Source organism: Apiospora marii, assembly GCF_038362585.1.
Source record: "Apiospora marii strain CBS 49790 chromosome Unknown utg000007l_segment0_segment0, whole genome shotgun sequence".
Classification (NCBI taxonomy): domain Eukaryota; kingdom Fungi; phylum Ascomycota; class Sordariomycetes; order Amphisphaeriales; family Apiosporaceae; genus Apiospora; species Apiospora marii.
The window spans coordinates 498,912-526,821 of record NW_027117379.1 but is presented as its reverse complement, the minus strand read 5'-3'; the positions used below and the strand labels follow the sequence as shown (position 1 = coordinate 526,821).

Below are 27,910 nucleotides of genomic sequence, written 5' to 3'. Positions count from 1 at the left end.
ATGAGGGTGGCTTGTCGATCGCTCTCAAGCCACTCCATCTCGCCATGCTGCCGGCTTTCGTCGCACACGCAGGCCCTCAAGTCGTGCGACCGTTGGCAACCGGGCAGTGGCCAATCGGAATCCGCCACACGACTTTTCTCGTGCACGTCATACAACCACTGAACGATGCAGATACGGGCCAGCCGCACGAGAACTCTCTCCCGGCGCATATCGCTCTTGCCTGTACGACCCACCAAACCCCCAGAGAAGCAAACAACCTGGACCGCGCTAGGCCTTGCTCGATGTGACCCGTTTGTTCCCCGTCCGGGGACATGAACCCTGCCCCAGCCTGGTCCAATGCTTGCTTCTTGGGGGCACTTTCTTGTTTATTTCCAGACAGCTCAACTGCCAGGTCCCATATTGGACATCGACGCCAAAGGGACGCTGCTTCTGAATCGTCTAAGTCGTCCAATGATAAGGCAGAGACCAAGAGGTCTATGCAAGCCACACATATGGCCGTTTGCAGAAGGAATGACCTCAATTCGACGTCAACTGAGCATAGGGAGAGCCAAACATGCCAACGGCTGTTTCGGGGGGACATTGTCTCTTTCGGTCAGTAGTTCGAGAGAGAAGAAAAGAGCTACGCCCAAACGGAGACGTGTTGTGCAAGGTGAAGGACGCTGCGAAATAAGCACTACTGCCCTTGGTCGAGTCGCACCTGGCTCGGCCCCCACGGCAACAGGATCACGACATGCCAATAGCTCTGGACGCAGCATCATCATCGTCGGTGACGGGCCAATGCCTGGAATTCGTCCCCCTTTCTCGAACACCAACCACCAACCTCCCTCCACCACCCCGCTCCCATGGACGGATGGATGGGATGCGCGGAGTCACGACATGACGCAGGCAGGCTGCTACTGCAGGACACACGACTGCCTCTGGCCGTCGCCCATGTCCTACGTCGACCCGGAATCTGCCTGTCAGCCTATGGCCGTCCTACTGGACTGGGGAAGGGAGGGAGGGGATCACGCTTGGTTCATGCTGTGGTTGGTAGCTAGCTACTCCCCTCCAAGGATTGCCCGGTCAACATGAACTTGGGCGAGGGGGTTCGGACGACAGCTCTCTCTCTCTCTCGTAACAGAACCTCCATTTCCCTGTTCTATCCCCAGTTCGGATTAATTAAACTCTTCCGACTCCATGGGGAGTGAGTACATGGACCGGGAACGGAACGATCGAATCGAAAGATGGGCTGCGTGTGTGTGGCTTTCGTATCACCGAGTAACAGGTTCAGCAGCACCGTCGCCTTCCTCTGTTGGATGGCTCTGTTTGGACATGTCCGGGTCACTATAAAGTGGCTCGTTGATCCCAAGGTTTCGAGCAACAACTCTCCTGCCAATCCCAAGGCACAGCGAGGCAACTTCTCAGCGTCCCCCTTCTTTGGTCACTCACTCACTCATCGACAACATTCGCTCGCTCGCTCAGCCTGTCCTGCTCTTGACCCCTGGCTGACTGATCTCCCCCGCACCTGCCAATAGGATGTTGAAGCTCAGCCCGTTGCTACTCCTCGCAACGTAAGTTGGAATCCCTACCCAGACCCTGCCTACCCCTAGTGTCCCAACAGACCGACGATGTGCTAACCCCCCTTTCCTCCCCAAAGACTCACGGCCGCCAACCCGGTCCCGGGTGGAGGTGGTGAGGGAGGCGGCTATGGAGGAGGCGGCTTCGGCGGAGGAGGCGGCGGCGGCGGCCACGGGGGAGGCGGTGGAGGCTGGGGAGGGGGCTACGGAGGGGGCGGTCACGGCTACGGCACCCAGACGCAGGGTGGTTCGTGTTACCCCGTGACCACCACCGTCTCGGAGACGACGACGTGCACCGAGACCACCACCGAGTCCTGCGTCCCCATTGTCACGACGGTGCCCGTGCCCACTACCGTCATCACCACGACCACGGAGGACGGGGGGAAGCCCACCACCGTCTACTCCACCGTGTACTCGTACTCCACCATCGTCTCGGCCGGCGGTACGTCCTATGTTACGCTGACCACGACCCTGACCGGCGGTGGCAGCACTGCGACAGAGACTGATTACGTCACGGTCACCACCAGCGGAGGCTCTACTGCCACAGCGACCGACTATGTTACGGTTACCACAACTCTTACCGGCGGCGGCAGTACTGCCACCGAGACTGACTATGTGACGGTTTCCACGGGCGGCTCTACTGCCGTAGTGACGGACTACGTTACGGTTACCACGACCCTGACGGGCGGCGGCAGCACCGCTACCGAGACGGATTACGTGACGGTCACCACCAGCGGAGGAGGCTCTACCGCGACGGAGACGGATTACGTCACGGTCACCGGCGGAGGCTACACCACGACCGTCACCAAGCCCGGCGGCTACTGCACCTCGGCTCCCGGAGGCCTGACGACGGTCACCGTGACGCAAAGTAGGTCCCTTCCTCTCAGATTCGTTCAGGTACCCTTTGGTGACTTTTCTACACATCAATAAACATACTGAAGTAAAGATGGCTAACCATTGTCTGATTACGTGAACACAGGCGGTAGCGGCGGTACTGACATCATAACCTACACGACCACCGACTACATCACCGCGAGCGGGGGCATCACTACCATCACGGGCAGCGGCGCAGCCTACACCACGACCCAGTACGTCACTGTCCCGACCACCGTCGTGTCGGGCGGGGGCACGGCAACGGCCACCGTCACCACCACCTTCGTGTCCGGGGGCGGCGTCAGCACGACTACGGTTAGCGGAGGTATCACCACCATCACGGGCAGCGGCGCGGCCTACACCACGACCGTGTACACGACCGCCTACGTCACTGGCTACGTAACCGTCCCGACGACCGTCCCCGCCGGTACCATAACTGTCCCAACCACCATCGTTTCCGGCGGCGGTACGGCAACAGCAACCGCAACAGTCACCACCACCGTCGTGTCAGGCGGCGACATCGCTACCACGACGGTTAGCGGCACGGGTGGCACGAGCACAGTATATGTCACCGTCCCGACCACCCTGCCCGGCAGCGTCATCACGCTCACCACCACCGCGCCCGGCGGCACCGTGACCGTGCCCACTACCATCAGCGGCGTAGGCTACACGACGACCGTGCCCGGGGGTACGGTAACCGTCCCCGTCACCACCACCATCAGCGGCAGCGGCAGCACGGAGACGACCACCATTACCGAGTCGGGCGGCGTCGTGACCGTGACCACGACCACGACCACGGGCGGCGGCGGCGGGTACTGCACCGCGACGCCGACGACGGTGACGCTGACCACGACCGCGAGCAAGTGCGATGGCGGCGGCGGCGGCTATGGAACCTCTCCTCCGCCTCCGCCTCCTCCAGAGACGACCACGGCTCCACCACCACCACCACCGGTCTCGACCACGGTCACACCCCCACCACCACCACCACCAGTCTCGACCACGTTTACACCGCCGCCACCACCGGTCACGACGACGTCGAGCAAGGACGGGGGCTACGGGTACCCTACCAGCAAGGCCGGGTACATTAGGAGATTCTTCTAAGGGGTTTCATTGAATCGGCTACTTTCCTACGAACTTCATTACTACGGAAAGAAAAAAAAACAACAACATAAAGACAAAAACGGATGGTTTGGGAAGGCGCTTACACTAACGACCGGCATGAAGAAACGTGACCACCCCACCCTCCACTCCTTTAGATTACTATTAATTCTCCTTCTTCGCTTCGACACCTTCCTTTATATAGCCACTTTACATAGACACGAGAAGACAATTACTTTTCCCCGAGTACATTTACAATTATCCACACATTGTGCTTGGTTGAGCGTGCCGGGCGGGTGTCCCTGCCATACAGTGAACCCGAGACTTGAGGGCAATGACACGAAAAGGTTGACCATCCCATTCGACACAGCAACCAAATGTGATAATCTAAAGAACCTATGTACAATGCTTGAGAAACAGGATGAACACGGATGGCAAATCACAGAACCCGGGAGCCCCTTTCCGTACCGTCTCAAGCTTATCGATGATGAAGAAGCTAGGATATTCCGAGTGTCGTTGCCTCACCGTCCCCACACCCACCTACACAGCCACCATTCATCACCTATACTTGGTACATAAACGCTGGCTTCCGGGGCGGAACCTTCCGCGTCCCCTTCCCCCCAACCATCACCGCCGGCGTTTTCCCCAGCGGCGGTATGCCCTTCTTGCCCGCCGTCGTCTTGACCTTCTTCCGGGGCGGCTCCTCGCCCTCCTCGACCTGCTCGTCCGGCTGGCGGGACCTGAGGATGATCCCGGTGGGTGCCTCCTGGCGGCGAGTAAAGGGGTTATCGTCGTTGCTGCCGCCGCCGAGGTTGTTGCCGCCGCCGCTGCCCAGCTGACTGCCCCCTCCCGCATAGTCCCCCGCCGGCAGGATGTCCAGGTACCGCCCCCCCTTGCGCACCGTCGGCGGCGGCATGACGAGCACGACGGGGGTCTTCCGGTACTTGGGTCTGCGGCGATTGAGCCTGCGAAACCCGAGCTCGGGACCGGACCCCGCGTCGCTGCCGCCGCCGCCGCCGTCATCCGAGGGCGTCCCCTGTCGCTTCCGCAGCATCCGCCGCCGCACGATATCCCGCTCCGGCGTCGGCCAAAGGATGTACTCAGGCTCCTCCTTGGGCAGGTTGAGGGCCTCCTTCGCCTCCTTCCCCTGCTCCTCTTGCACGATCTCGACGGCGACGCGCGCCCGGTAGTCGCACGCCCGCACCACCGCGCCGGCGTTGCGCCCCACAATCTCCCATCGCTCGGCCTCGTAATGGAACCAGCCGGGCAGGGGCTCGAAGACGAACCTGCACTCGGGGTCGTCGGGGGCGATGGTGCGGAACCGGGTCTCGCCCGCGTCGCCGATGCGCGCGAGTCTTCCTAGGAGCGTCTTGAGGGCCCAATAGGCCCCGCACGCCGCACGAGTTCACGTCGTCCTGGTCCGGGGCCCAGATGTTGCGGCGCCAGTCGCGCGGGTCGTCGCTGGGGAAGCGGAGGCCGGCCCGGCGCAGCAGGGACTCGAGACGGGTGAAGATGCCGCGCCGGACGGTGCGGCGGCCGGCGCGGTCTTGATAGAGGCCTTCGATGAGGGCGAGGCGCTGGACTTCGGGGTAGTACGTCACCGACTCGACGGCGGGTTTCTTGCCGTCTTTGTTTTTGTCGTCGCCGTCGGCGGGCTCCTCCGAGCCGTCTTTGTCTTTCTTCTTGGGGGGCGGCGTGCCTAATCTGACCCTGGGGTTCAGGGCGATGAGGACGGTGACCCAGTGGTTCCCGTCGACGTTGACCGTCAGCAGCGACCAGATCCGCCGGCGCAAGTCGCGCAGCTGGCGGTTGCCCCGGAGCTTGTTGTCGTCGGTGAGCCTGATCCGGTCGAGGAGGTCGTTATGTCGCCGCTCGTCGGCGGCGCCGTTGCGGAATCGGAAGTGGTCGCTCGCTTCCCAGTTGCCCACGTAGACGTGGTCCCGCACCTCGTCGGGCAACATCTGGTCGACCAGGCTGTCCATGGCCGTGATGAGCGCGTTGCCCGTGACCCACGCCTGCATGTCCGCCTGCAGCGAGTGCAGGCTGTCGATGTTGCCCGGGGCGCCCGGCGTGGGGAGCTGGAACCCGGAGACGTCGTTGGGGACTGTGGTGATGTGTCGGTATCTGTCGTTCTTGCTGCACAGCACCAGCCCGAGCTTCAGGTCTTGGTACGGGTTGTTGGTGCTGACTACTGGCGGCGCCACGGGAGGAGGCTGGCCTCCGCCTCCACCTCCACCTCCGCCGCCATCTTGGTCCGCGTCCGGCTGCTGTTCAGCAGGTGCCCCGCCGTCGCTGCCCGGGTCCGACAGCACGAGAGGTTGCCCTGGGGACGAGCCGGGGAGCGGTGCTGGCGGGGGTGGCAAGCCTGGGGCTGACATTGCGAGCCAACTATACTATGTATGTATATGAACTGATTTAGTTCGAGGTATCCATGCGTTACTTTCACGATATGGGCTACGGCTGAGTATGCCTAGGTGGCAGGAAGGCAGAGACAATTCGTATGTCAGGTATTGTCCAGCGGACAAGAGTGTGACGGTCAGCTCAGAGGACGATGAGGCCCCTTCGCGGCTATCCTTCATTTCATTGTGTATCTATTCAACTGTGGCCAAAGAGCTCGAATATGAAAGGCGACCAGAAAATGGGACAAAGGGTGATGGACAGGAGTTGACTCATTGCGGAACACAATCCAACCAGCTGGAGGACCAGCTTTGTTCATTGATCTATGTAGACACGGTGCCCAAAATACTATTGATGGGGTAGCAAAGAAGAATTGAAATGAATTTGGGAAGAACAATACGTCTAGTAGCCACCGCATACGAATGTCCAAAACCGCCGACGAGTGGCTCACCCCTACGATGATACGACAGAATGCTTGCTACATGACTCCCAGTTCAGAGGTAGGCACCGGGAGACCAACATCATCGATGGTGGCGGAGGGAGACAAAAGGATGACCTGAAAAATCCGGGTTAGTGACAGCTTTGCTGTGACCAGTTAGCTACTGAATGGCAACTAAGAGAAATTTATTTACACAGTCATGAAAGAGTATATAGGAATAGTTGGTTTAAGCATAAGTGATAAGTATTAATATGAATAAAAATTAAACTGACGACCCGTTTTTGTAGTTCAGGTCGTTAGCGAGTAATTAGGCTGTCGTAATAGTATCCCCAACCATCTCCCGTAACGGCTTATCCGGAGACCAATCGCCTCATCAAAGTGTAGTGAATAGCAAATCTTTGTTCGTCATAAACCATACGTCCAATCATTACATAGAAGTAAGGAACCGCGGCTTTCGCCCGCTTAGCCAGCCTGGTACATACCCAGCGCCACGACGTGGGGGTTGAGCATGGTCAAGTTGAACGGCGTGACCGGCACCTCCGCGTCGGTGAGCGCCAGGAAGATGGTCCCGTTGACGGCCGGGTCGCCCTCGAAGGTGCTCATGTTGGGCTGGATGGTGAAGGCCGAGTTGCCGCTGATGTTCTGCAGAGGCGTGTAGGTCACGTTGAGCTGCGAGACCCAGGCCGCGTACAGCGGGTCGCAGGCCGAGGTCGACGAGACGTAGCTGTTGTTGGGCCCGATGGCCTGGCCCGGCGCGTCCCAGGTCAGGAACACCTGGCGGCCCGGGTACGACAGCGGGTTCGTGCGGTTGTGGGTGATGGCGGGCGCGCAGTTCTCGCCGACCTTGTCGGAGTTGAGGCAGTCCTCGTTGGGCTTGATATCTTCGGTCGAGAGGGTGTTGGTGTAGCCGCCCGTCGTCTCGTTCCAGACGTCGGAGCCGTCGATGCGGGCCGGGTTGGGCTGGTTGAGGATGTTGAGCGAGGGGATGTTCTGCCAGATGAGGCGGGTCTGGTCGGCGGGGCACGACGAGATGTAGGGGGCCAGCAGGGTCCAGGCCCAGGACTGGGGGATGCCGATCTCGAACCAGACGGGCATGGGGAAGAGGCCCTCGAACTGGCGGAAGATCATCTGCTGGCGGGCCTCGGTACTGATGGACTGCAGGAGCAGCTGGGCGCTCTCGCGGGAGTCGAGGTGGTTGATGAAGCCGTAGACGCCCGACTCGCCGAAACGGGTCAGCTTCTGGCAGAAGTCGATGTACTCGCGGACGTTGTTGACGGGGTAGTTGTAGGTGCATTGGACGGGCGCCTCAGCGCCGAGGATGTTGGTGAGCAGGGTGGCGTGGCCAACCTCCTGGTCGGCCATGAACTCCAAGAGATAGCGGTCCTCGGCAGTCAGGCCGGCGTCCTCGAAGTCCTGGACGCTGAACTTGGCGAGACCCCAGTGGAAGAGGTCGAGCTCGATCCACTCCTGATACAGAGCCAGTGCCAGGGACTCGTAGTCGAAGTCACTGATGGGCCGGTAGACGGGGAGGGTGCCGTTGGTGCCCAGACCGCCGGCGGGGGTGTAAGGAGCGGGCTCGGGGGCGTGAAGCTTGCCATCGGCCGGGTAGTCGAACTTGAACGACTCCGCGGGCAGAGGCGCAACGGACGGGGCCAAGACATCTGTAGACAGAGCGCCGGTGGTGGTCGGCGTTCCAGTGTAGGGGCCGTGGGAGGTCACGTTGGTGATGGGAATCTGCGACGGGGTCGCGGTAGGGGTGGACGTGAAGGTGGTCGTAGCCTCGGACACCACCGGGACGGCGAAGCATCGGGATGCAAGCGCAAGAAGGCTTCCGCTGGTGAGGACTCTGGAGAAAGTCATGATGGTGGGCTGGAGTGAGGGTGTCTTGGGTGAGGATGAAGAGAGGAAAGGGAAATCCAAGAATCTCCGGGTGTTTCACCCACCTTATATCTGCTTTTCGGAAGTAGAGCAAGCCCTTGGCAGCTCGCGATCTGCATTTTTCTTTCTGCAGATGACGACTTGGACAGAGCTTCTCTACACAGGAGCTTGCCTGTCCTATCTTGGTATCGTTACATGGGGGGCTACTCAGGCCGTCATGATGACAAAAAGCAACAGCCTCGCATAGCTAGGCAACATAGGCAGGGCCATTCGCCAGGTACCTCCCCCGGGGTTCGCAGGAGTTCTCAGCGGAGATGGGAACGCAGGCAGAGTGCCCGTCACGTTGGCAATGCGCATACGGTGCAGTCGATGCAGTTCGAATGCGGCCATGCAGGGACAATGCACGCCCGCACGAAGCCTATGTACCCGTCATCGTTATAGAGGACCGCACCTAGCTGTGTGGGCCTGGCCGTTGGAAAGAGCAATCTCGGTAACGAGGCCGGGCCAGGTTGAGCCAATGAGGCAAGCGTCGCGGCGCCCATCTGCAATAGTCCAATGGCGCAGATAAACAAGACCCCACCACCACCCAGGCTGCGGCGATAGCAGTATAGGAATGCGAATACTGTATGGATGACACCGATACATAGTGCCATCTGGACGACCCATAGATATGTCTGACTTTCCAGGCATTCCAGGGCCGGTACCCCTGCCAATTCCCTCTTCGATCAAAACAAATACTGGATCGGGCCAATATATCAGAGCTAGAAAGGTGGTGCGGTGGGATGCGCGCTTGCCGCTTCGGCATCTGTAGTGGATATGGGGTGACATTCAACTACCGCGCTTGATCTTTCTTCTCTTGGGGATCTGAGTCCCTCCAGGCCATCTTCCACCTTCCATGAGCGCCGTGAACCCCGATCGATTGGTGGGCATACAGACAGCTGAAGCCGATGATGCAAACAGGCCATCATCCTGGGCAATGTGCATAGGCGGTTCCAGTTACAGCTTCGTTGGTTGAGAAAACCAGAAATATGTCAGTACGGACTCGCCTCCGAAACCCAAATACACAATTGAGCACAATCCACGGCACAGAAACAAACGTGCCTGGGTAATTAAAGTGGTACTCTCCCGCATCTGTTCCTGCAACTCTCGGCCAATTTCCTTTGGGTGGAATAAAAGCTCTACCGAACCCATTGGGCGCCCTGAAGGGTCTGGGATGAGGAAGTGGTGACGTTTAGAAGTCAAGATTTCGATATTTTGGCGGGAGTGTTTTCTCCGACCTGGACGATCCCCTGCATGTAAGCTCCTGCAAGAAGCTACTACCCCTGTCGGCCGCCTGTTTTAGCCCCCCCCCCCCCTGCCCACCGCAGCCTTGGTCTTACGTCTTCCATTAATTTTGGGCTGTTATCCCCGAAAAGATATCAAAGGCGATAGATAATCGCAGCCAGCCATCGCCATTCGCCCTTTCCTCGATCTGGGATCGCCCAGATAAGATCTCGCGCGGGCGACCAGCTGTTCCTCCCTGGTGCGCATTCGATACTGCCGTAACAGCCGAGCCTGCATATCTCAATTACTGCATATGCAGGCAGGAATTGACAGGTCAGATGTTCGTCAGTTGCACCCGATCACTCCTCGGCCTGCCTCCGACTGTGCTTTTTGACATTTTGACATATGTATATGTATGTGTATGCCCGGCCGAGATCAACTTTGAAGGGTATTTTCTGCCTTGCTGCACACACTACACGGCCAGCTGGCGCAAGTGTAAGTGGTTTGAGAGTGCTTGGCCGTATACCGACAAAGGTCGACGTCAACTTGTGCTTTGTCTTCGTCCCGCCTGCGTAAATGACGACGCGCAAGTATGTTCAATAACATAATATGCGTCCAATTAGCCATGCTAAGGGCATTGGCATCGGATTGGGTAAAGCAAGCTTGACACGTCAAGGAATCGTGCCTGGTCCGACTAGAATAAGAATGCATGTCGTGGAACTTGGCCAAAATCCAATTCCAGCAGTATCACGCTTGGCTTTGTGGACATAGTCCCTAGCCTCATAGACGTCTTGGGTATGTATATATATAATATATCTGTACTACTGACTAATAACCAAGCTAAACCACCAACCACCAAAGGCTGGCGCTGGCAGTGTAAAGATAATAGTAGTCCACGCTGGCACAGAATGTCCTGTTTTCCATACACCCATGACCAAGAAATTTCTAATGAACAGCGCCCGCGTCACTCTACAACTCGAATCTTACTCTTTCGCTTTGCTCACGCGTCTTTCTTTTTTCGAAGCTCTCTCCCTTATAACGCCGGCGGGACGTTGATCTCATATCCTATAAGCACCTCCGTACTCGTGCCCTCCCAGCCCCTTGTGCCAGCCGCCGACAGCATGAAGCGGCTTGTCTGGTCAATGTAAAGGCTCGAGATGACACCCGCCCTAGGGGGGCCGGGCACGATAAGGAAGGGCGGGGGCGCGCGCCGCGTCGACGGGTCCTGGGTCCGCAGGTCGTACAATCGCAGGATATCGTGGGATGCGCAGATCAGGTGGCGACCGTTGGCCATGGGCCGCAGGCAGCTGACGGGCCCACTGCCACCGGGGAACCGGAACACGCGCTCGGGCTGCCAGCCCGCGCGCCCGCCCCGGGCCTTGGCCACGCTGAACTCCTCGACGGTACCGTTGCGGCGCCCGACGTAGATCCAGTTGCCGTCGTTGGACCAGCATGCGCCCATGCACCACGGCGGAACCCCGGGGCGGTTGCCTATACGCGCGATGGGGTTGGGCACGCGGCGGTCCCATATGCGTAGGGTGCCGTCCATGGAGGCCGACAGGAAGGTCGAGTCGGACGTCTGGGACGTGTCGTAGTGGGTCGCAGGCGGCTCGGCGAAGAGCATCGAGGGAGATTCTGGCGCTGGCTCAAAGAGTGCCGAGGGTGTCCCGGGCGCATCAGCGTCCGGTTGCGTAGGCTCTGGCTGGGTAGACGGATCTTCCGTAATGGGTTGCGATGGTAAGGTTGCTTGCAAATTGCTGTCAAAGCTGCCGTTCAGCGTAGTAGCGTCTTCTTGCTGCGTAGGCTCCGCAGTTGTTGTTCCGAGTTCGTGGCTAGTATCTTGTGTTGCAGTGTTATGCGAGTCGTCGTTGTTCATACCATCAAAACTGGGCAATGACATATCGAACTCAGGCATGGTCGTGCTTTCTTGAGCCGCCTCCATAGTCTCTTGGGCCGAATCTTGCATCATAGCTCTCGAGAATTCGTTGTCGTCGTCGCCCCCGAAGTTATCGCCAAACAGGTCCGACCCCGCAGCGGGACTTCCAAATAGACTATCGTGGGCCGGGCTCCCCTGAGCATCCATGCCGCCATTCATGTCCCCAACAGCCCCATTGTTATCTGTATCAAAAGAACCGTTTAAGTCCCCGTTCACAGCCCCGGTGGCTGCGTTGTCCACACCGTCTATAGAAAAGTCGAAGTCATCTTTCACGGGAGCATCGTTGCTGCTGAAGAAGGTGTCGCTAATGTCCTCCTCGCTGGCTTCTGGTGGCACGGGGCAACCTCCCATGGGCCTCGTCTCGATGGCTGACACCTGACCTCCACTACCGTCAAATGTACGCTTGACGTTGCCCGTATTGAGGTCCCAGTCGAATATGTTCTTGTCCCAGCTGCCGCTGAGAACGCTCTTCTCGTCCGCCGCCAGGGTGAGTACACTCACGGCGTTGGTATGTTTCTGCAGGCAAGTGATGCGCTTTCCTTCGTCGTGACGTACGCTCTGCAGATTGATGCCGCCACTTTCCAGACCCGAGAGCAGCCACAATGCCTCCGAGTGCACCGCTAGAGAATAGACCGGGCTTAAAATGAGGTCCTCTGTTCGCATAGATGGAGAGTGCGGTTCTGCATTTTCCCAGTACGACATCAAGATGCCGGCTTTCGTCACCGAGTCGACGAAAGGATGCCTCTGCGCCACGGTGAGCTGCTGTTTTCCATTTATTGTGCCAGGACCGTCGTATTTCCTGATGTATCCATCAGTGCCACCGGTCAGCCAGTACCTCAGGTCGGGCGTGACCGACAAGGCATTGATGCTGGTCGACATGGGGGCAGCCATCGTGGGGACTATATCGTAGGTTCGCGCATTCAGCACCTCTGGCCGAACCATGGGTGCCCACTTCGGGGTAGTCAAGTTCGAAGGTCCTGGTGTCGCAGACGTTCGCTTGATGGTGGGCTGCGACAATGAGCCCTGGCCGTCGGGCTGCGGGCTGTGGCTGCCACGGTTGTCGGCGGTGCCGTTGACATGCTGATGATCTTGAGTATTATTATTATTATCGTCCTCCTCATCTTCGTCGTGATCATCGTCCTCGTCATCGTCATCGTCGTCATTGTCGTTGTCGTTTTCGTTCTCGTCTTCGTCGTGGTCCCGCTCGGCCTGCTGATCCTGCTGGTTGTGCTGCTCAGCTTCTTCGGCATCCGCCATCAGCTCGTCCTCTGGCTCGGACGAGCTGGCATTGGACTCGCGATCAAAGTCGTCCATTGCGCCTGGGTCCGCGACGCAGCGCAAAGCAAGCTTCTGGAATATAGATTATGCCCAACGGCCAGGAGCTACTGGTTTTGCCAAGTTTGGCTGAGCTATTGTCGGTATGGGAAATGAAGATCGGTGCGCCTCGGATGCTGGAGTAGACGCCTGCAAGCGGCGAGTATATGTTCACGTCGCTACGGGTTGAAGTCGCAGGCACATGACTTCATTCTGGTTGTTCTTATTCTTGGGCCGGCCCAACGCAGGAGTCTGGTAGCCAATAAACAGCAATAAAATTCCAGTAATTTAATTTGACGAAGACTATGTTCGAAAAGGAGTAGTCGTTTTATCAGAGCTTGGAATGAGGTGATAAATGTTTTGAGCAATTATTGGTTATCGACTTGGGCAGAAGCACTTCGACAAGACGACGCGACAGTAGTTCGCGACCATAGAGCAATTGCGACAAGGTTGGAGCTGAAGGTCTTTGCAGGGATGCCAGTGGTCTGTTACACAAGCCCCATCTTTGGCATGGAAAGCGCATGTGGCTGAGGTTGTGCCAACATGACCGCTCCAGATGCGGCTCCAATAGCGACTCAGCTAATTCAATCGGTAACTCGAGCTGTACGTTAGGCGGTTTTGCATTTCTTCTCTCTCAGAACACACGTACCTTTCATACATAGGTATTTATATCTCTGTGCAGACATTCAATTGATGATCGAGATAAAATTTGTATGAAATGCGTTTCCTAGATCACATCGCAAGACCTACAGCCAACTTCTCAACTATTTTGCGAAACTGCGATCCTCTCGCGATGGGCCACAGTTATGATGCAGCCACGGGTCTGCCATGAGTCTGCCATTTCCATATCTGAGTCCTGACAGCTCGCCGTTGCATTACCTGAAGAATTGGCGGTGAACCTGCCTCCAGATATATTTGGCTCAGCTATGTCCGAGCTTGCGCTGAGAGTGCTGGTGCTCACGATGTTAAAGCGATATCGGCCGTGGATAATATGACAGTAACTCCAGCATTCGGTTGTCGGCTACAGCCACCCAAGTGTAGACGTTTGATGAGTCGATGCTGGAGGCTACAAGTGCACTAGTGTACTACACGCAAACTAGAACAGACGGATGTTACATATGAGTTACGTGACAGAGCCGCTCACCCGCCAGCTGTGAGATGTGCTGCGTTGCGTGCATACTTATTGTAACGATTGAGTTAGGGGCGTCGCTAGCTTGATTTAGGTTAGTAGGCTTGAGGTTTTTTGTTCCTGACCATCAGATAACCACGAGATTTTTTGGCGGCGAGAAGAGTTCTTTGGGACCACGATGCTTCTGTGGCTGGGTCTCGGTCGCAGCAACTGATTCTCCTGGTAACGAGATCGCAACGTTCAAGCAGGAAGGAGCAGTCATCTATCAAACACGATGCATCAATGTCAAAGTCAACCCAGACACAGTGGAAACCCTCCACGAACTGAAGGAAAGAAGAACCACTATTGCATCATGTTACTGGAGACCTTCCCGCTGTCTGCCCCACCAACCCCTCCATAGCCCTTCTCCCCCTAATAAATTCACGCGTCCGCCCGCGGGGTAGGGATTTTTCCCTTTTGGTGGTTCACTCTTGCTCGCCTTGCGACTCTAGTCCGACGATATCGTACGCTACCTTTGCCGAAAACACATATCGTTGTATCTCTTTACCTCTCGATCCTGCTCCTGTACATCTCTCAACATGTCTGAAGCTGGGAAAATCACTATCATGTAAGCCAACCCGCGAACCGTTACTGCCTCGTGTCTTTTCGGGCCAAAAGCTGGACCTGCAGTCTCGACCAGGGGACTGCTTCGGATTGCGACCCGGTGGCCCCCATATCATAACATAGACTTAGATGAGAATATAATACAGCTGCTAATTCCTCCATCTTGCAGTCTCGGCTCCCAATGGGGTAAGCATGCCCTCCGTTACACCTCCCCAAGCTATGTTGTGATGCGCGCCTCGATAAACTCTGTACAACCCTACGAACACGTCGCGATCTTGCTTGAAGCAATGGGGGCTACCTCTCTGGTTCCAGCATATGCTCCTGCTTCGCAACAGATCAAACACGTATCGAATCGGACACATCCGGGGGCATTGTCGTACTTGGGATACATGGCGCATAGCGCGTCGCAGTGCCAGACCCGTATTCGACATGCAACATTGTGTCGCGTGACGCATACAACCACCTCGAGATACTTGCGATCACCTATTTATTCTGAACCTGGAATTCGCTGACGCGTCCAACTTGCAGGTGACGAGGGAAAGGGCAAGCTCACCGACATTCTGTGCCCTAAAGCTGAGATCTGTGCACGTGCCGCTGTAAGTCGTGTTGCCTTGCCCCTGATACACCAATCGAGACTGTTGCTAACACGATCCAAATACCAGGGCGGCCACAATGCGTGAGTCAAGCAACCCTTTCACGTGAAGGACCAGGCGAAAGCGCTGGGTCGGTTGGCTGTGCGAGGCTGCGATGCCCAGTGCAGTTAACTGGCTTCATTGTACCTGGGGAACACATTCAGACATACAACCAGATGATACTGACTTGGCTGGTGTGATCGCAGTGGACACTCCATCGTGTAAGTTCTCTAAGCCGTTATCTTCCTAACAGACAGAAACTGACCACGTCTCTCCGCAGCGCGAATGGTGTCTCATACAGGTAACTCAGCCCCTTGGAAGGCAGTCGCACCCCTTTTGCGTGCATCATTAGGGGTGCGTACCGGCCTCAGCCAACCACACCTCTTCTCGTTGCGATATACTAACACGCCACATCAGTTTCCATCTTCTCCGTGTGTACTCCTACAGGCGCCTGTAAACTCTGCGTCACAATTCTAACACATTCACCCAGCATCGGGATTGATCAACCCCAACTGCCTTAACTTCATTGGTAAGCAAGGCCATACTCCGCTCAGAAGACATGCGTTCTAACTTCAACAGGCACAAGCGTCGTCTTTCATGTGTAAGCATATAGAATGACTTCCAATTGAAATGTTGGTACTCAAGCTGGTACTAATGCGAACTAGGCCTTCTTTCTTCAAGGAGCTGAAGGATCTGGAAGCCAAGGGTCTTGCCGGTGTCCGTGATCGCATCAAGGTCAGCGATCGCGCCCAGGTCAATCTTGACCTGCACGCCGCTGTTGATGGTCTCGAAGAAGTCGAGGTACATTTTCCTAAGACCCAGCATGCTCGCCTGCGAAACTGACAGAATTGTACAGCTCGGTACTCGTGCCATTGGCACCACTGGCCGTGGCATGTAAGTGTTTTCACCTAATGGCGCCCCTTCAGAGTATTGTGCTGATCTGCTCTCTTATAGTGGTCCTTCATACGCGACCAAGGCTGCGCGCAGCGGTATCCGTGTACATGACATCCTTGACGAAGAGAAGTTCAACCGAATGATCCGCCAGCTTGCCGACGGCTACAAGAAGCGCTATGGCGTACGTTCCAACCCTACTCAAGGTCATCGCTTTCAGACCGCACGTAGCCGCGCACTTGTGCAGTCTTGTCGCTAACCAAGCGCGCTTGCTATACAGGATCTCCTCAAGTACGACGTCGAGGAGGAAATCTCCCGATTTAACGAGTACCGCAAAGAATTGTACGCCTCCATACCTGCACTGTGCGATCAATTCATCGAAAGCTAATGCCCACGAAAGGAAGAAGTACATGGTTGATGGCATTAAGTTCATGAACGACGTTGTCAAGGCCAACAAGAACATCCTTATTGAGGGTAAGTTGAACTCATTCTTCCGCCCATACTTTTTGACGCCAGAAATCCCCTCCTGCAAGCTAGAACTCTTGACTAACTTTTCTCAGGTGCCAACGCCCGTAAGTAGAGCCCAACTCTACGGTAGTAAACCCACTAATTGTGTCCCCTAGTGATGCTCGATATCGACTACGGCTCCTACCCCTATGTGAGTTCAGTCCAGCCATAAACCGATTGTTTCGATTCAAAACTTACTCTTCTATAGGTTACCAGCAGCAATGCTGGCCTCGGAGGCGTCATCACTGGTCTCGCACTGAACGTTAGTCAATTAAGCGCCTCGATTGGTGGATCATGACTGAACATCTTCTAGCCCTTCAAGATCACGGAAGTTGTCGGTGTCGTAAAGGCGTACACAGTATGTCCCACAGTTCCTTCATTGCCGATATCGTGTGATCAGCTTATTGACCAATAATACAGACACGCGTTGGAGGTGGTCCCTTCCCGACCGAGGACTCTGGTGAGTATTCCGACACCATCCATTGCTTGGATCACCGGCTCAATTCGACTCATTCCCTCTCTTTCTCTCTCTCTCTCTCTTGGAAATCGTTACTCTTGCACGACTTCTCCGATACCTCCGCCTCTTGGGATAGAAAACTGACCTGTTTGTGCCACAGGCGAGGCTGGAACTAAGTTGCAAGATATTGGCCGTGAATGGTAAGTCCCTTCATACACATTTTGCGATATGTTGGTATGAGTTCGAGTACTAATTGAGATGCTACAGGGGTGTCAGCACTGGTAAGCACAACCATCGACAAGTACACTTCAGCACAGCGAATTCTAATCTGAAGCAGGCCGAAAGCGTCGTTGCGGTTGGTTGGACTTGGTTGTTGGTACGTATCCTCTTGACTCCGGATCATTGTGAGAAACTAACATTGGCCGATAGTGAAATACTCTACATCGGTGTAAGTCGCGAGCAACCATGCTCGAAATTCTCGTTAGGACGGCCAGCTGACCTCCCATTATAGCAACCACTACACTTCTCTGAACCTCACCAAGGTATGTTATGCTTATAAATTTGGATCTTGACAGTCAAGCTCACATAATCTAGCTCGATTGCCTCGACACCTTCGAAGAGATCAGGGTCGCCGTCGGCTACCGCGACCCTAAGACAGGCGAGGTGAGTACTCTTTGAGACACTAATGGACTACGGAAGCCGCCATACTGACAAACAATCTCAGGAACTGGATACGTTCCCCGCCAGTCTCGAATTCCTCGAGAAGGTGGAGGTCATCTACAAGAGCTTCAAGGGATGGAACAAGCCCACCACTAACGCCAAGACCTTTGAGGAGCTTCCCCAGGAGGCCCGGGAATACGTCGAGGTAAGTAACCCACATACCTCGCAAGGAGGCCGCATATGATGACCGTCGGTTAACACAACTCACTATCAGTTCATTGATGGTTTCGTTGGCGTCAAGGTCAAGTGGATCGGTACTGGTCCCGACCGCGAGTCCATGATCGTCCGGGGCGCCTAAGCGGCTGACCCCCTTCGAGGCTTACGATCTCGACCCGTATCCTGTAGCTTCTCGCAGCAACGTCACCACACCCCTCGCTAGAATGCTGGCGTAGTCACCACGGGTGACGATTCCAGTATCGACGGCATGGCTCGGCCGCATTCGCATGATGTTGGGTCTGGCCGGGTGGTCTGTTTTCTGTCGTCTCGTCGTATAGATTAAACGCGTACCGAAAAGTTACATACATAGAACGTTGTTTTGGACAATATATGGATATACACAGTCATCGTGGCCTCATTGTCTATTGGGTTTCTCGTTGCTAGTATATTTCTATGTCTCGATGTTGCTATCTCGTTTTTCATAACGCAGCTGTGAGTAAATTGCTGAAGAAGGCGGCTCAGATGCTCCAACTCGTAACTCCTAGTGATTTAACGTGTTGCTTTGAGTTAGACCTCGGATCGGGTCCACTCGATCAAATTATATGGCTCGGGTTCATGAACGGGCAGGCGGGAACCAAAATTGTAGGGCCACCTGTTGCGGTGTTTGAATCGTTCTCCATCATCCATAACCACGAAATGGAACTGTGCACCCTCTCGAACATGTACTAGGGCTGCCTTCCACCATGCCTCCTGGATCTCACTGGTAATATTCAATCCCGGCGAGCTTTTGCTGAGAAACTGTGCGCCGGAGGAGTCGGGATCAATAGTGTACTCCATGCCGGACTTCGTTTTAGTCCTCCACTGTACGCTCATCGTCTTGAGCTTTGGCATGCGAGCTGCAGCACGCGCGAATGCTAGACAATACGGATTGACTCCTTCGTCTAACGGAATGATCCGGTAAGTTTCTGCGTCGTTCAGGTCGACATTTGGATTGGAAAAGTCGAAGTTGAAGATAGGTTCTCCCCAGGGTGTTCGTAGCGCGAGAGCTACTTTCACCTCGCGCAAAAGTGGCCAGCAGTCCTCGTCACAGCCCCCATCCGGATCGCAGAAGAGCTCGGTGCCGGCGATCATGGTCAGCGACAGACACTCCAATTGCTTCGAGAAATTTCGCAGGGCCGCGCTGAGGGGGTCTTGGGTTCCTAGCGGGCATATTGGCGACTCGACACCTTGGCCATGGTCGTCGTACGTCAACGAAAACTTCCGGACAGATCTAGGTAGCAAGGATATTCCGGTGGCGAAGTTGCGGCGCAGGTTCGTTTGGAAGAAATGGTTCTGATAGCCGTCTCTCAGCTCCCAGTGGATGCTTTGCAGATTCGGGAACCGGCTGGCGATCATGCAACAGGACTTGGGAATGAAGGACAGGTTACAGCGGTTGACGGAACCAGCGGCGAATCCCGTGACGCAGGGAACCTCGGGCAGCTGGTGATATGAATCATCTCGCAGGCCAATGAATTCGTAAAGAAATCTGGTGGGAGATTTGGGGCTGTAATAGCCTTCGTGATTATTCGAGTACTTTTCCTGCTCCCAGGGGATGAAGTCAAGGAGAAGCGATAGCTTTAGACCTCGCGACTGGGACGGCCAGGTGCTCAAGAGTCCCAAAAGATCGACCGCTGCTTTGGAGAAAGATTTGTTGTTTCGTTCCTTTGCCGACGTGAGGTGTGCATATACGTGGTAGCGAGGCAGCTTCACGGTCAGTTCGATGCTTTCAACGTAGGCCTGTCTGGCCGGGGTGAAGATGCCGTTTGCTAAAGCTTCCTCCAGTCGTTCTTGGGTCAGGTGTAGGGACTTGGATGCGACTGGCTCGACAATTGCTTGCCATTCTCGAGACACGTTGGCAATAAAACCGGCACAACCTATGTATGTGTCCTGAAGGACCAGTTGCAGTATCTGCTCCTTGACTTCTCGCAGGAGTCGGTCCATGGCTTAAAGACCTAGCGTTTTGACAGCTGATGCTATGCAGATTAGTACTCCGGACCAAACCACGATGGGTAGGGTAGCGATGGAAGGATGGGAAGTGAAGGAAACCTTGAGAAAAATGATGTCAGGCGCCGTCAAGGTGTAGATGTCGAGGAAGGCGGAAAGAGCGTCGACCATCAATAGAAGCACGCCGTGAAAACGAAACGTGCTGACAGCACAACTTGTACGAGGAGAAATGGAACACTTACTCTTGAAAATAATCTGGTAGAATGCCTGAAACATGTGATTGCAACACCAGTGTTGAGTGATGAGAGATTGCGGTGCTCAAACCAAGTCAAGGAGATCGTGTGTGCTTGAGCACAGGTGGAGGAGAAGATAGATGTCTAAAGGGCAGGGAACCTCTTGGGTATGTGTTTCCTTTGGAGAACACAACCAGAAACCCAAGGGAACAAGAAGCTGTTGAGCGTGTTGTAAACCAGAAAGATCAACACTCCCCCTGCGCACCGCCCTAGCTACACACCTAAGAAACCGCCTAAAAACGTCATTTTCAACAAGCAATATCTCAATGTGTTGATCTTACAGGCCTGAGGATGGATATACACATTTCAACGGTTTCGCAATTCATCAGCTTTCTCATTACTACCAGGATACGAAGCTGGAATTAACAGCTTCCTTCTCGCTATAAGATCCATTCTCGGCGAAGCTAATCTCTTCTACTCAAGAAGTCGAGCTTCCTCGTTGCAGGCTGCGTGAACAAAGCGCGTGACTCTAGATCAAGCCTTGGTTCGGGTCCACTCGACCAACTTGAGCGGCTCAACTTGACGATACTCAACGAAAGGTTCTCCATCATAGGAAGAAATCACGTTGACAGTTTTACCCTTTTCCTTGACCATGAAGTGAAATCCTGCACCATCTCGAATATGTACTTGTGCTGTCTCCCACCATGCCTCTTGAAGGACGTCCCGGATATCCAGTTTCTCCGAGGTTAGCAGCTGGAAATCGGCGCCGGAGGAGTTGGGTTCAACTGAATATGTCAGCATGGGATCGGTGTTCAAACTTGCTCTCATGTTTTGGAGTTCCGGCATATGTGCTGCAGCACGCGCGAGAGTAATCCAGTAGATCTCGCCCTGCTTTGATAGCTGACGGCGCATGCCGCCTTGCCCAGTGTATTCGTTTATGTTGGCTGTGGGTACACTGAATTCGAGGAGGCTGTGTCCTTGGGGTGTTTTATCACCTGTGTGCAAAGCGACCTTACGCAATCGCGGCCACAGGGGCCTTTCACCGTCGCCATTCAAACCTGAGTCGTCGAATATCTCTTTGCCAATGATGGCCCATATGGTCAGAGACTCCAATTGCTTCGTGAACTCTCTCAAGGCCAAACTGAGTGGGTCCAATGCTTCCTTCCTGCAAAGTGGCCCGTTCTCATAGATGCTGGCGTGCCGGACCGACTTGGGTAGCAGAGATATCCCGGTAGCGAATTCATAGCGCCACTGTGAGTGGGAGGCACCGCTCGGTTCTGAATGGTCATAGATGAATGACCAATCAATGGTCTTGAGATTGGGAAATCGATTGGCGATTGCGCAACACGATCCGGGGGTGAGGCGGAACGGGGCGGCCAAATCACGATGGTGGGTGAATTTCGTGATACAGGGCACCTCTGGCAGCACATCGTGCGGAAGCTTGATGAGCGATTGGAGGCTTTCCCAACGGTGCTGTCGGAACTGCGAAGCATACAGTTCGGCATGTGATCCGGTGTATCGAACGCTGAGGATCAGCTCAATGCCGCGAGGGGGGAACGACCATGTATTCAAAGCTGCCAGCAGATTATCCACTGCCTCCCAGACGAGTCTTCTGCTATCGTACGGGAATATGTCGGAGCCGGGTCTGTAGGAGAGTGTAGGGAGCAATGCGGAGAATTCGATGCAGCGGATGTAGGACTGTCTGTCTGAGGTGAGAATGCCGCTTGCCTGCGCTTCTTGAAGGCGTTGCTGATTCAGGTACAGGTTAGAGAAGGTAGCGCGTTCGACGAAGGCCTGCCAATCTCGTGACACGGTGGCATATGAACAGCGTTCCTGTTCGTCTGAGGCGTCACAAGCCAGTTGCAGGATCTCTCCCGCGATCTCGGGCGGGAGGCGATCCATGGTTGAGTACTACGACTGCCTGGCAATCTTCCTTATGCAGATCAGTAACCTGGAACAAGTTGATGTTGAGAAACGCAGTGATGTGAGAACGGTGGTGGTAGGAAATATCGCAGAGGTGATGTCCACGATGCAAATATTCTCTTGTGTGCGTGGATTCTTTGGGGAAGACAGAAAATATCCCAAGAGGACGAGAAATTGCTGGGGTTCTATAAGCCAGCAGAGGTTTGAGATGATGATTAACTTTCTGTGTAGGTGATGCCATGCTTTATTGGCTATTGAATTGTTGATTTATTGAATGCTTAGGATAATCTGATGGGGGCATATTTATCTGGTTCCTACACGTCCACTCCACTCGTTGATTACATGGAGCTCTTAACTACAAGGTCCTGTGGTTCTGCAGCCTGCTAACCAGTCTCAAGTCTTTTATTGCACCAGGCCCGGTGTTCCATCAACGATAAACAGTGCAACTTACATTAATTATTTGGTTGTCTGTGGCTATTGTGGTTTTTGCCCAACAAACAGGCCACTGAATGTTCTCCACATGAAGCGAGCATCAAATCCAACCCATCAACCCATATCAACCCAGGCGTGTACTATCGCCACGACTTCATCACAATCGATGATCGTTCCTTCCGACAACTCAGCCTGCCCAACACAAACCCTCCAGCCACCTCCATCATGAACCGAATCCCTCCCGAGATCAAGAGTCAAATACTTCGACTCGCCTTCACCGACGAAGATGGACATTCAACAAGCAAGCTCATGTCAAAGTATGCCACGGTGTCACGAGAGTGGCAAGAGCATGTTGAGTCCATCACTTTCAAGGACATCTACTTGAATCCTCGTCGTCTTGATGAAGCTAAGGCGATCTTGACGACTTCAAGACAGGACTACATTCGAAAGGTCCATTTCGAGGCGTCATTGTGGGATCGCCCAAGGTTTTGGACCAATTCGGAGCGAGATAACGCCAGCAGCGCGGAGTTCTCTGAACAGTTGGCCAGCTTATTGAATTATCTACACGGATGGAATATGACGCACCCAAAAGTCGAGCTTGAACTTGGTCAGCGTTTCAAGTACCATGGGTTCACAACGCTTATCAGCCTGAGATCGGGCGTGTACCGCGAACTGCCAAATGTCCATTTCATCACGAAATTCACTATTTCAACCACAAGCGAACTAAAACTCGTCCCCAAGACATGTTGCGAGATTGCGAGCCTGTTCCCCAACTTACGAATCATCGACTGGCTCCTGCTACTACCCTTGGAGACTTCTGCTTCACATGTCCAGGCCCGTCAAGAATTCGCGGCCGCTCTGGCTTTAATACCTGCATCCGTGCGGGATTTCGCCTTGTCGTATCGCTGCATTATTCACCATGGTAACGCAGCCGGGAGTGTTCGCCCCGGTTCAGGAGCCCCCGATTCTCTCAGTGTGGCCTTGCGACGGCTATCGACTCAACTGGAGGCTGTACATCTGGACATGGTCATCGACAGTGAGGTGTTCTTCGGCACTGACATGAACCCCGAGGAGGCGCACTGGCCACGTATGCGCGCAGTTACTGTCGTTCTGGGAGGTCAAACATCAGAGGGAGACAAGATATTTGTCCGAGGCGCCACATCACCATTACCAGTTCCTGTCCAGAAGGTGATCAACCAATACTATCTGGCTGCTGGAACCGCTGCGGCTGGTATGCGTAATCTCAAACGCCTGGAGATTTCACAGAGGTTTCCCCCCACCATGATGTTTGAATATTTGGTCAATGACGCGACTACCGGTGCTGACCTTTACATTACTGATGTAAAGGAATTGAAGCTGCCGCCAAATGTCGAGGAGGTGTGGTGGAGGGCTGCAAGGGAACATCTTAGGACGGGGGCAACGCTGCAGGTTAATCTCGAAGATATCGGGCAAGGTATTACTCGCCAATACACGCTCAGTTCCAACGGGCAATCCAGCGCTCCTGTACGATCCCTCGAGCAGACTCGAACTGTATGATTGAGACATTGGGTGTCTTCACAACACGAAAAGGCGCCATTGCACGAATAGCTGGCATGAGGCCCAATTGTAAAGGAATGGAAACCATCACATGAATGGTCAGACACATGTACACGTTGCTAGCTAGCTATGTAGCCAAATATGACGCGTGTATGCAACGTTAATACCGCCCTCCCTGATTCATGAGCCACCTGGCAAATAGGTAATATATTACTACGCCACTGCAGACGCCCGAATGATATATGTATACAACAAAGGCGTTGCTTCCAGTATGACACTTCTCGTATGTGGTCGATAGATAGAAAGACCGAGTGGGTTATGTATAATCTTGAAGAAATGCAAGATTGTGTTGGTTGGGTACGGCTCCTTTTTCAGCATTGTCATGTACATGCGTTCCAGTTTGCTTAACATCCTCATTATGTCAGTGGGCTGTCTCCTTCTTGGGCATTATTTGTAAACGTTGTAGATCAGCACACTACCCAAGAACACAAGCAACCAATGAGGTGATTGGCTAAGCGAATGTCATTTATCATTCCCAGAATACAGCTCTTCAAACTACACCTATAAAACTGATCATTGATCTTCGTTTTGTGCCAAGTCCCATGAATGAAACCAACTGCGTTCTTCATGATCTCAGGAGATATTCTTACAAACGCCCGATGCTGTCACCGGCTTCTGATGCCCTAGTCCCGCTCTCTATAGTGAGCCTCCAGACGATCAGATCAGTCAATCCATCTATAGATGGATGTCGTACACAAAATACATATTTGCCCAAGCACATGATGCATGACCGAAATCCACCACCAAGGACGCAAAGCACAATAGAAGTGGAAACACCGAAGAGTTTCCAGTGCATGCAAGCTGGGCAAGTATGGATCCCCACGCAGTCACCCCAAGATAGTTGTTGAGCAGTGACAGGCCCATCAATCGGTCCATGCGCATGATGTGCTCTCGCCCATGCCTGTCTGGAAAAAAGCGCATAGAATATTGGGGTGGTAGAGGTCAAGGAGAAGGTTCCGAAGTGGAACGGTTGCCGAGAAGAACGTTTGAATCACTCGAGCTTGCCTGGGGAAAGTTAATTGCCCACATCGACCGGATACTTGGTATGGGAAAACAAAAGTGGTCCGTACAGAATTAAATTCACATCGCTTGCTATCTCCGATGGACATTGGTGGTGTCTGTCACAGCACAGGTGCAGATATATAGCAAGCTCCTTCCTCCCTCGAAAGTGCATGCACCTTCAGACCTGCAGAATCTTGTCACAAACCACCAAACCCTCATCAAGTACCAAAATGGAAACTACCTCGAACTCGGACTCATCTTTAAACATGGACAAGCTCTATTCCTTCTTCGAAACAAACATCCTCTTCAAACTGGATGCCATCGCAGACAAGGCAACCCGACTCGAGACTTGTCTTCTGAAACGCATTCCAGGCCTCGAGGTGCAAACAACATTCCGCACCTTCCCCCCAGCAGAACTGATTCCTTCTGAGCCAAAAGTAAAAATCATCATCCGCTTCGTTACATTTTTCAGACTCGTGGGCGTTGTATCGGAGATGCTATGGCTGTCAGAAGTGTGGAGCTGGGGAGACAGACCCCTACGACCCAGGGACTACATACTACCACGAGGCAACACCTTTCTGGGCTTCCTTTTGGGCTTTACCTTGTCCCTTGTACTCAACTGGACATTCCAAGCGACTGCAACCTCGTTTGTTATTGACCTCGCCAGCCGAGCAAAGGTCTGCGGATACCGCGAAATAAATATTCCTGGGAAGAAACTTGCGTGGGAACTCTTCAAGTACCTTTTTCTTTTCGTGTTGGTCTTTGTGGTTTAACCCAGCCAGCGAGACGGAGCTTCCATCGAATGCACCTTGGGCGGAGGATAGGAGCGTCATGCAGGCTTTGGGTGGGTGCGGGGATGCCGGCAAAGATCCCTGTTGATTAACACGGGCATCTTATAAGGGGAAGGAGCCTGGAGACAAGCAATACACTGACTTGTCCCATCTTGTCTAAAATTCGTATCGGTCTATTGGAAGCTTGATATTGGTGCTTTGTATCCCTGAATTGCGATATTGGTACATTCATCCCCTGTGAGTATTGGGCTCTGCGTGATGTCCGTACATTTACAGCTGCTGATAGACCAAGACACAGAAGCGTGGTGTTATTCATCCTGAAGCCCGCACAAGGCTAGGTGCAGTCACAATGCCAACTATGCTCGTTGCTGCCTAATGATGCAGGCCGTAACAACATACCTTGATTGGCTGACTTGTTGTGGAACTACCCCTGAAAACCCACTACACGCAGTCCAACCAACAACCAACTGACTACGCCTACCAAACAAAAGACAGGTGATACTCAGCTGAATGTTTTGGTAACGAATTTGCAGTATACTACCAACAATTAGAAGACAACAACATGGATCGACTACCGCCAGAACTCAAGATACCCATTATGCAACAGGTCTCGGAGGAATCCCCGCCCGGCATGAGGGGTGTTTGGGCGGCGGTATCGCGAGACTGGCAAGCTCTGATCGAGCCTACCTCTTTCACTTCGACTGAGCCAAACGTGTCTTGCACAGGCAAGGAAAATCCTCACTCCGGCTCGGCAATCCTATGTCCGCTGCATCGACTTCACTGTGACTCTACCATGGTAGGTGGTCCCGTATTCTAGGCCTGAACCGATTACCAGTAGCCAGCTAAATACAACTACAAATAACAGCTATGATCCTGAAAACCCCGAGACGGAAACAGAGCGCCGGCAGAATAACGAAGCTTTCTCTGACGCGATGGCCGAGCTGCTGGGGCTCTTGTCTACATGGAATGGCGTCGCTACCAGTGGTTGTCGGAACAGACCCATCGAGCTGAAATTGAGCGCAGCTTCCGTAACGGACAAGGGCCGTCTGGACGGCCGACCGGACCTGCCACTTCCTCACAGCGAGGAGTGGAAGGCAGAACGGTACATCTCCTCGTTCGTGGGTCTGCAGGATGACACATTCCACCAGAGGCTGCCCGAGGTCCCCGTTGTCGAGACATTCACGTGTTTGCGGGCGTCCCTGGACCAGCGCCGGCTCGTGCCGCGGACCTGCTGCGAGCTCGCCAGCCGGTTTCCGAAACTCCACAACGCCCACTGGGACCTGGCCGACGGCGCGCACGATAGCGCGTTCCGGGTGCAGCAGCGCCGAGATTTCGCTGCTGCTCTGTTTCCCTCCACCCCATCAAATCACCAGCGGCTGATGCCCCGATCGCTCCGGCATTTCACGTTGTGGTACGGCACCAATACGTCGGCGTTCGAGTTTCGCCGTAAGAACATCAGGAAGTATTCCGCGTACCACGACTATGTGGTCAATATCGACCCAGTGCTCTGTCCGGAGGGGACCCCGGATGACCTCAGCTTAGCGTTGGCGGCCCTCTCGATGCAGTTGGTTTCTGCCGACTTTCGAGGTACCATTGGCGAGGAGTTTTGGTCTTCCCTGGCCCCGGAGGAGGAGGAGGAGGACGACGACGACGACAACGACGAGGATAAGAAGAAGAAGAAAGATGGTGATAAGCGCCGCCGCGGGCATCACCAAAACCCCTGCCGCCTGCGTCACCTTTCCTTCGTCATAGGAACGCACACGCCGCAGGGCGTCTTCCAGTACCGGTATGACCCCAAGGTAGACCCACCGTATGTGGAAGGCGGGCGGTTGCTGGAGAACGCGCCCCGGGTGAAGATCGACCCGGCCTGGATGGCGGCCATGCGTGCGGCTAGGCGGCGGGTGCCTGGGGTGGAGATAGAGATAGATTGCAACATGGACATGCCGGGGAAGTTGCTATACCCCGACGGCCCGGGCTGCGGGGCCTTTACTCGAACGACCAGGTATGTGGACGAGAATGGGAGGGAGCGCTACTGACTGAGGAGAGGGAAGAGAGGGTGGGGAAAAAGTTCTGATTTGAAATGTCGCGAGTCTTGATTTGT

The 27,910-nt window shown here is 54.5% G+C and overlaps 10 protein-coding genes across 10 annotated transcripts; 5 read left to right on the top strand and 5 right to left on the bottom strand.

Annotated features, from left to right (window-relative positions):
- Positions 1-1,515: 1,515 nt before the first annotated feature.
- Positions 1,516-3,530, top strand: PG985_010577 (uncharacterized protein; the record flags this gene model as incomplete). The annotated part of the gene is made up of 3 exons (XM_066830345.1): positions 1,516-1,550; positions 1,637-2,424; positions 2,536-3,530. The coding sequence occupies 3 exons, from the start codon at positions 1,516-1,518 to the stop codon at positions 3,528-3,530; spliced, it is 1,818 nt and encodes a 605-aa protein (XP_066681027.1).
- Positions 3,531-4,089: 559 nt separating this feature from the next.
- On the bottom strand, positions 4,090-5,905 carry PG985_010576 (uncharacterized protein; the record flags this gene model as incomplete). Its single annotated transcript, XM_066830344.1, has 2 exons — positions 4,090-4,896; positions 4,937-5,905. The coding sequence occupies 2 exons, from the start codon at positions 5,903-5,905 to the stop codon at positions 4,090-4,092; spliced, it is 1,776 nt and encodes a 591-aa protein (XP_066681026.1).
- Positions 5,906-6,825: 920 nt separating this feature from the next.
- Positions 6,826-8,223, bottom strand: PG985_010575 (ferritin-like domain-containing protein; the record flags this gene model as incomplete). The annotated part of the gene is made up of 1 exon (XM_066830343.1): positions 6,826-8,223. The coding sequence occupies one exon, from the start codon at positions 8,221-8,223 to the stop codon at positions 6,826-6,828; it is 1,398 nt and encodes a 465-aa protein (XP_066681025.1).
- A 2,314-nt stretch (positions 8,224-10,537) lies between these two features.
- On the bottom strand, positions 10,538-12,754 carry PG985_010574 (transcription factor SPT8; the record flags this gene model as incomplete). Its single annotated transcript, XM_066830342.1, has 1 exon — positions 10,538-12,754. One exon carries the CDS (start codon positions 12,752-12,754, stop codon positions 10,538-10,540), a length of 2,217 nt encoding a protein of 738 aa, XP_066681024.1.
- Positions 12,755-15,158: 2,404 nt separating this feature from the next.
- On the top strand, positions 15,159-17,991 carry PG985_010573 (Adenylosuccinate synthetase; the record flags this gene model as incomplete). The annotated part of the gene is made up of 22 exons (XM_066830341.1): positions 15,159-15,162; positions 15,325-15,339; positions 15,609-15,647; positions 15,698-15,719; positions 15,784-15,919; positions 15,975-16,012; positions 16,073-16,193; positions 16,290-16,351; positions 16,410-16,483; positions 16,570-16,581; positions 16,633-16,667; positions 16,725-16,778; positions 16,830-16,874; positions 16,937-16,976; positions 17,134-17,173; positions 17,241-17,254; positions 17,311-17,349; positions 17,403-17,421; positions 17,485-17,515; positions 17,568-17,636; positions 17,698-17,838; positions 17,908-17,991. 22 exons carry the CDS (start codon positions 15,159-15,161, stop codon positions 17,989-17,991), a joined length of 1,134 nt encoding a protein of 377 aa, XP_066681023.1.
- Positions 17,992-18,416: 425 nt separating this feature from the next.
- Positions 18,417-19,829, bottom strand: PG985_010572 (uncharacterized protein; the record flags this gene model as incomplete). The annotated part of the gene is made up of 1 exon (XM_066830340.1): positions 18,417-19,829. One exon carries the CDS (start codon positions 19,827-19,829, stop codon positions 18,417-18,419), a length of 1,413 nt encoding a protein of 470 aa, XP_066681022.1.
- A 770-nt stretch (positions 19,830-20,599) lies between these two features.
- PG985_010571 (uncharacterized protein) lies at positions 20,600-21,967 on the bottom strand (the record flags this gene model as incomplete). The annotated part of the gene is made up of 1 exon (XM_066830339.1): positions 20,600-21,967. The coding sequence occupies one exon, from the start codon at positions 21,965-21,967 to the stop codon at positions 20,600-20,602; it is 1,368 nt and encodes a 455-aa protein (XP_066681021.1).
- Positions 21,968-22,645: 678 nt separating this feature from the next.
- On the top strand, positions 22,646-23,956 carry PG985_010570 (uncharacterized protein; the record flags this gene model as incomplete). The annotated part of the gene is made up of 1 exon (XM_066830338.1): positions 22,646-23,956. One exon carries the CDS (start codon positions 22,646-22,648, stop codon positions 23,954-23,956), a length of 1,311 nt encoding a protein of 436 aa, XP_066681020.1.
- Positions 23,957-25,284: 1,328 nt separating this feature from the next.
- Positions 25,285-25,791, top strand: PG985_010569 (uncharacterized protein; the record flags this gene model as incomplete). Its single annotated transcript, XM_066830337.1, has 1 exon — positions 25,285-25,791. The coding sequence occupies one exon, from the start codon at positions 25,285-25,287 to the stop codon at positions 25,789-25,791; it is 507 nt and encodes a 168-aa protein (XP_066681019.1).
- Positions 25,792-26,371: 580 nt separating this feature from the next.
- On the top strand, positions 26,372-27,845 carry PG985_010568 (uncharacterized protein; the record flags this gene model as incomplete). Its single annotated transcript, XM_066830336.1, has 2 exons — positions 26,372-26,605; positions 26,652-27,845. 2 exons carry the CDS (start codon positions 26,372-26,374, stop codon positions 27,843-27,845), a joined length of 1,428 nt encoding a protein of 475 aa, XP_066681018.1.
- Positions 27,846-27,910: the final 65 nt, after the last annotated feature.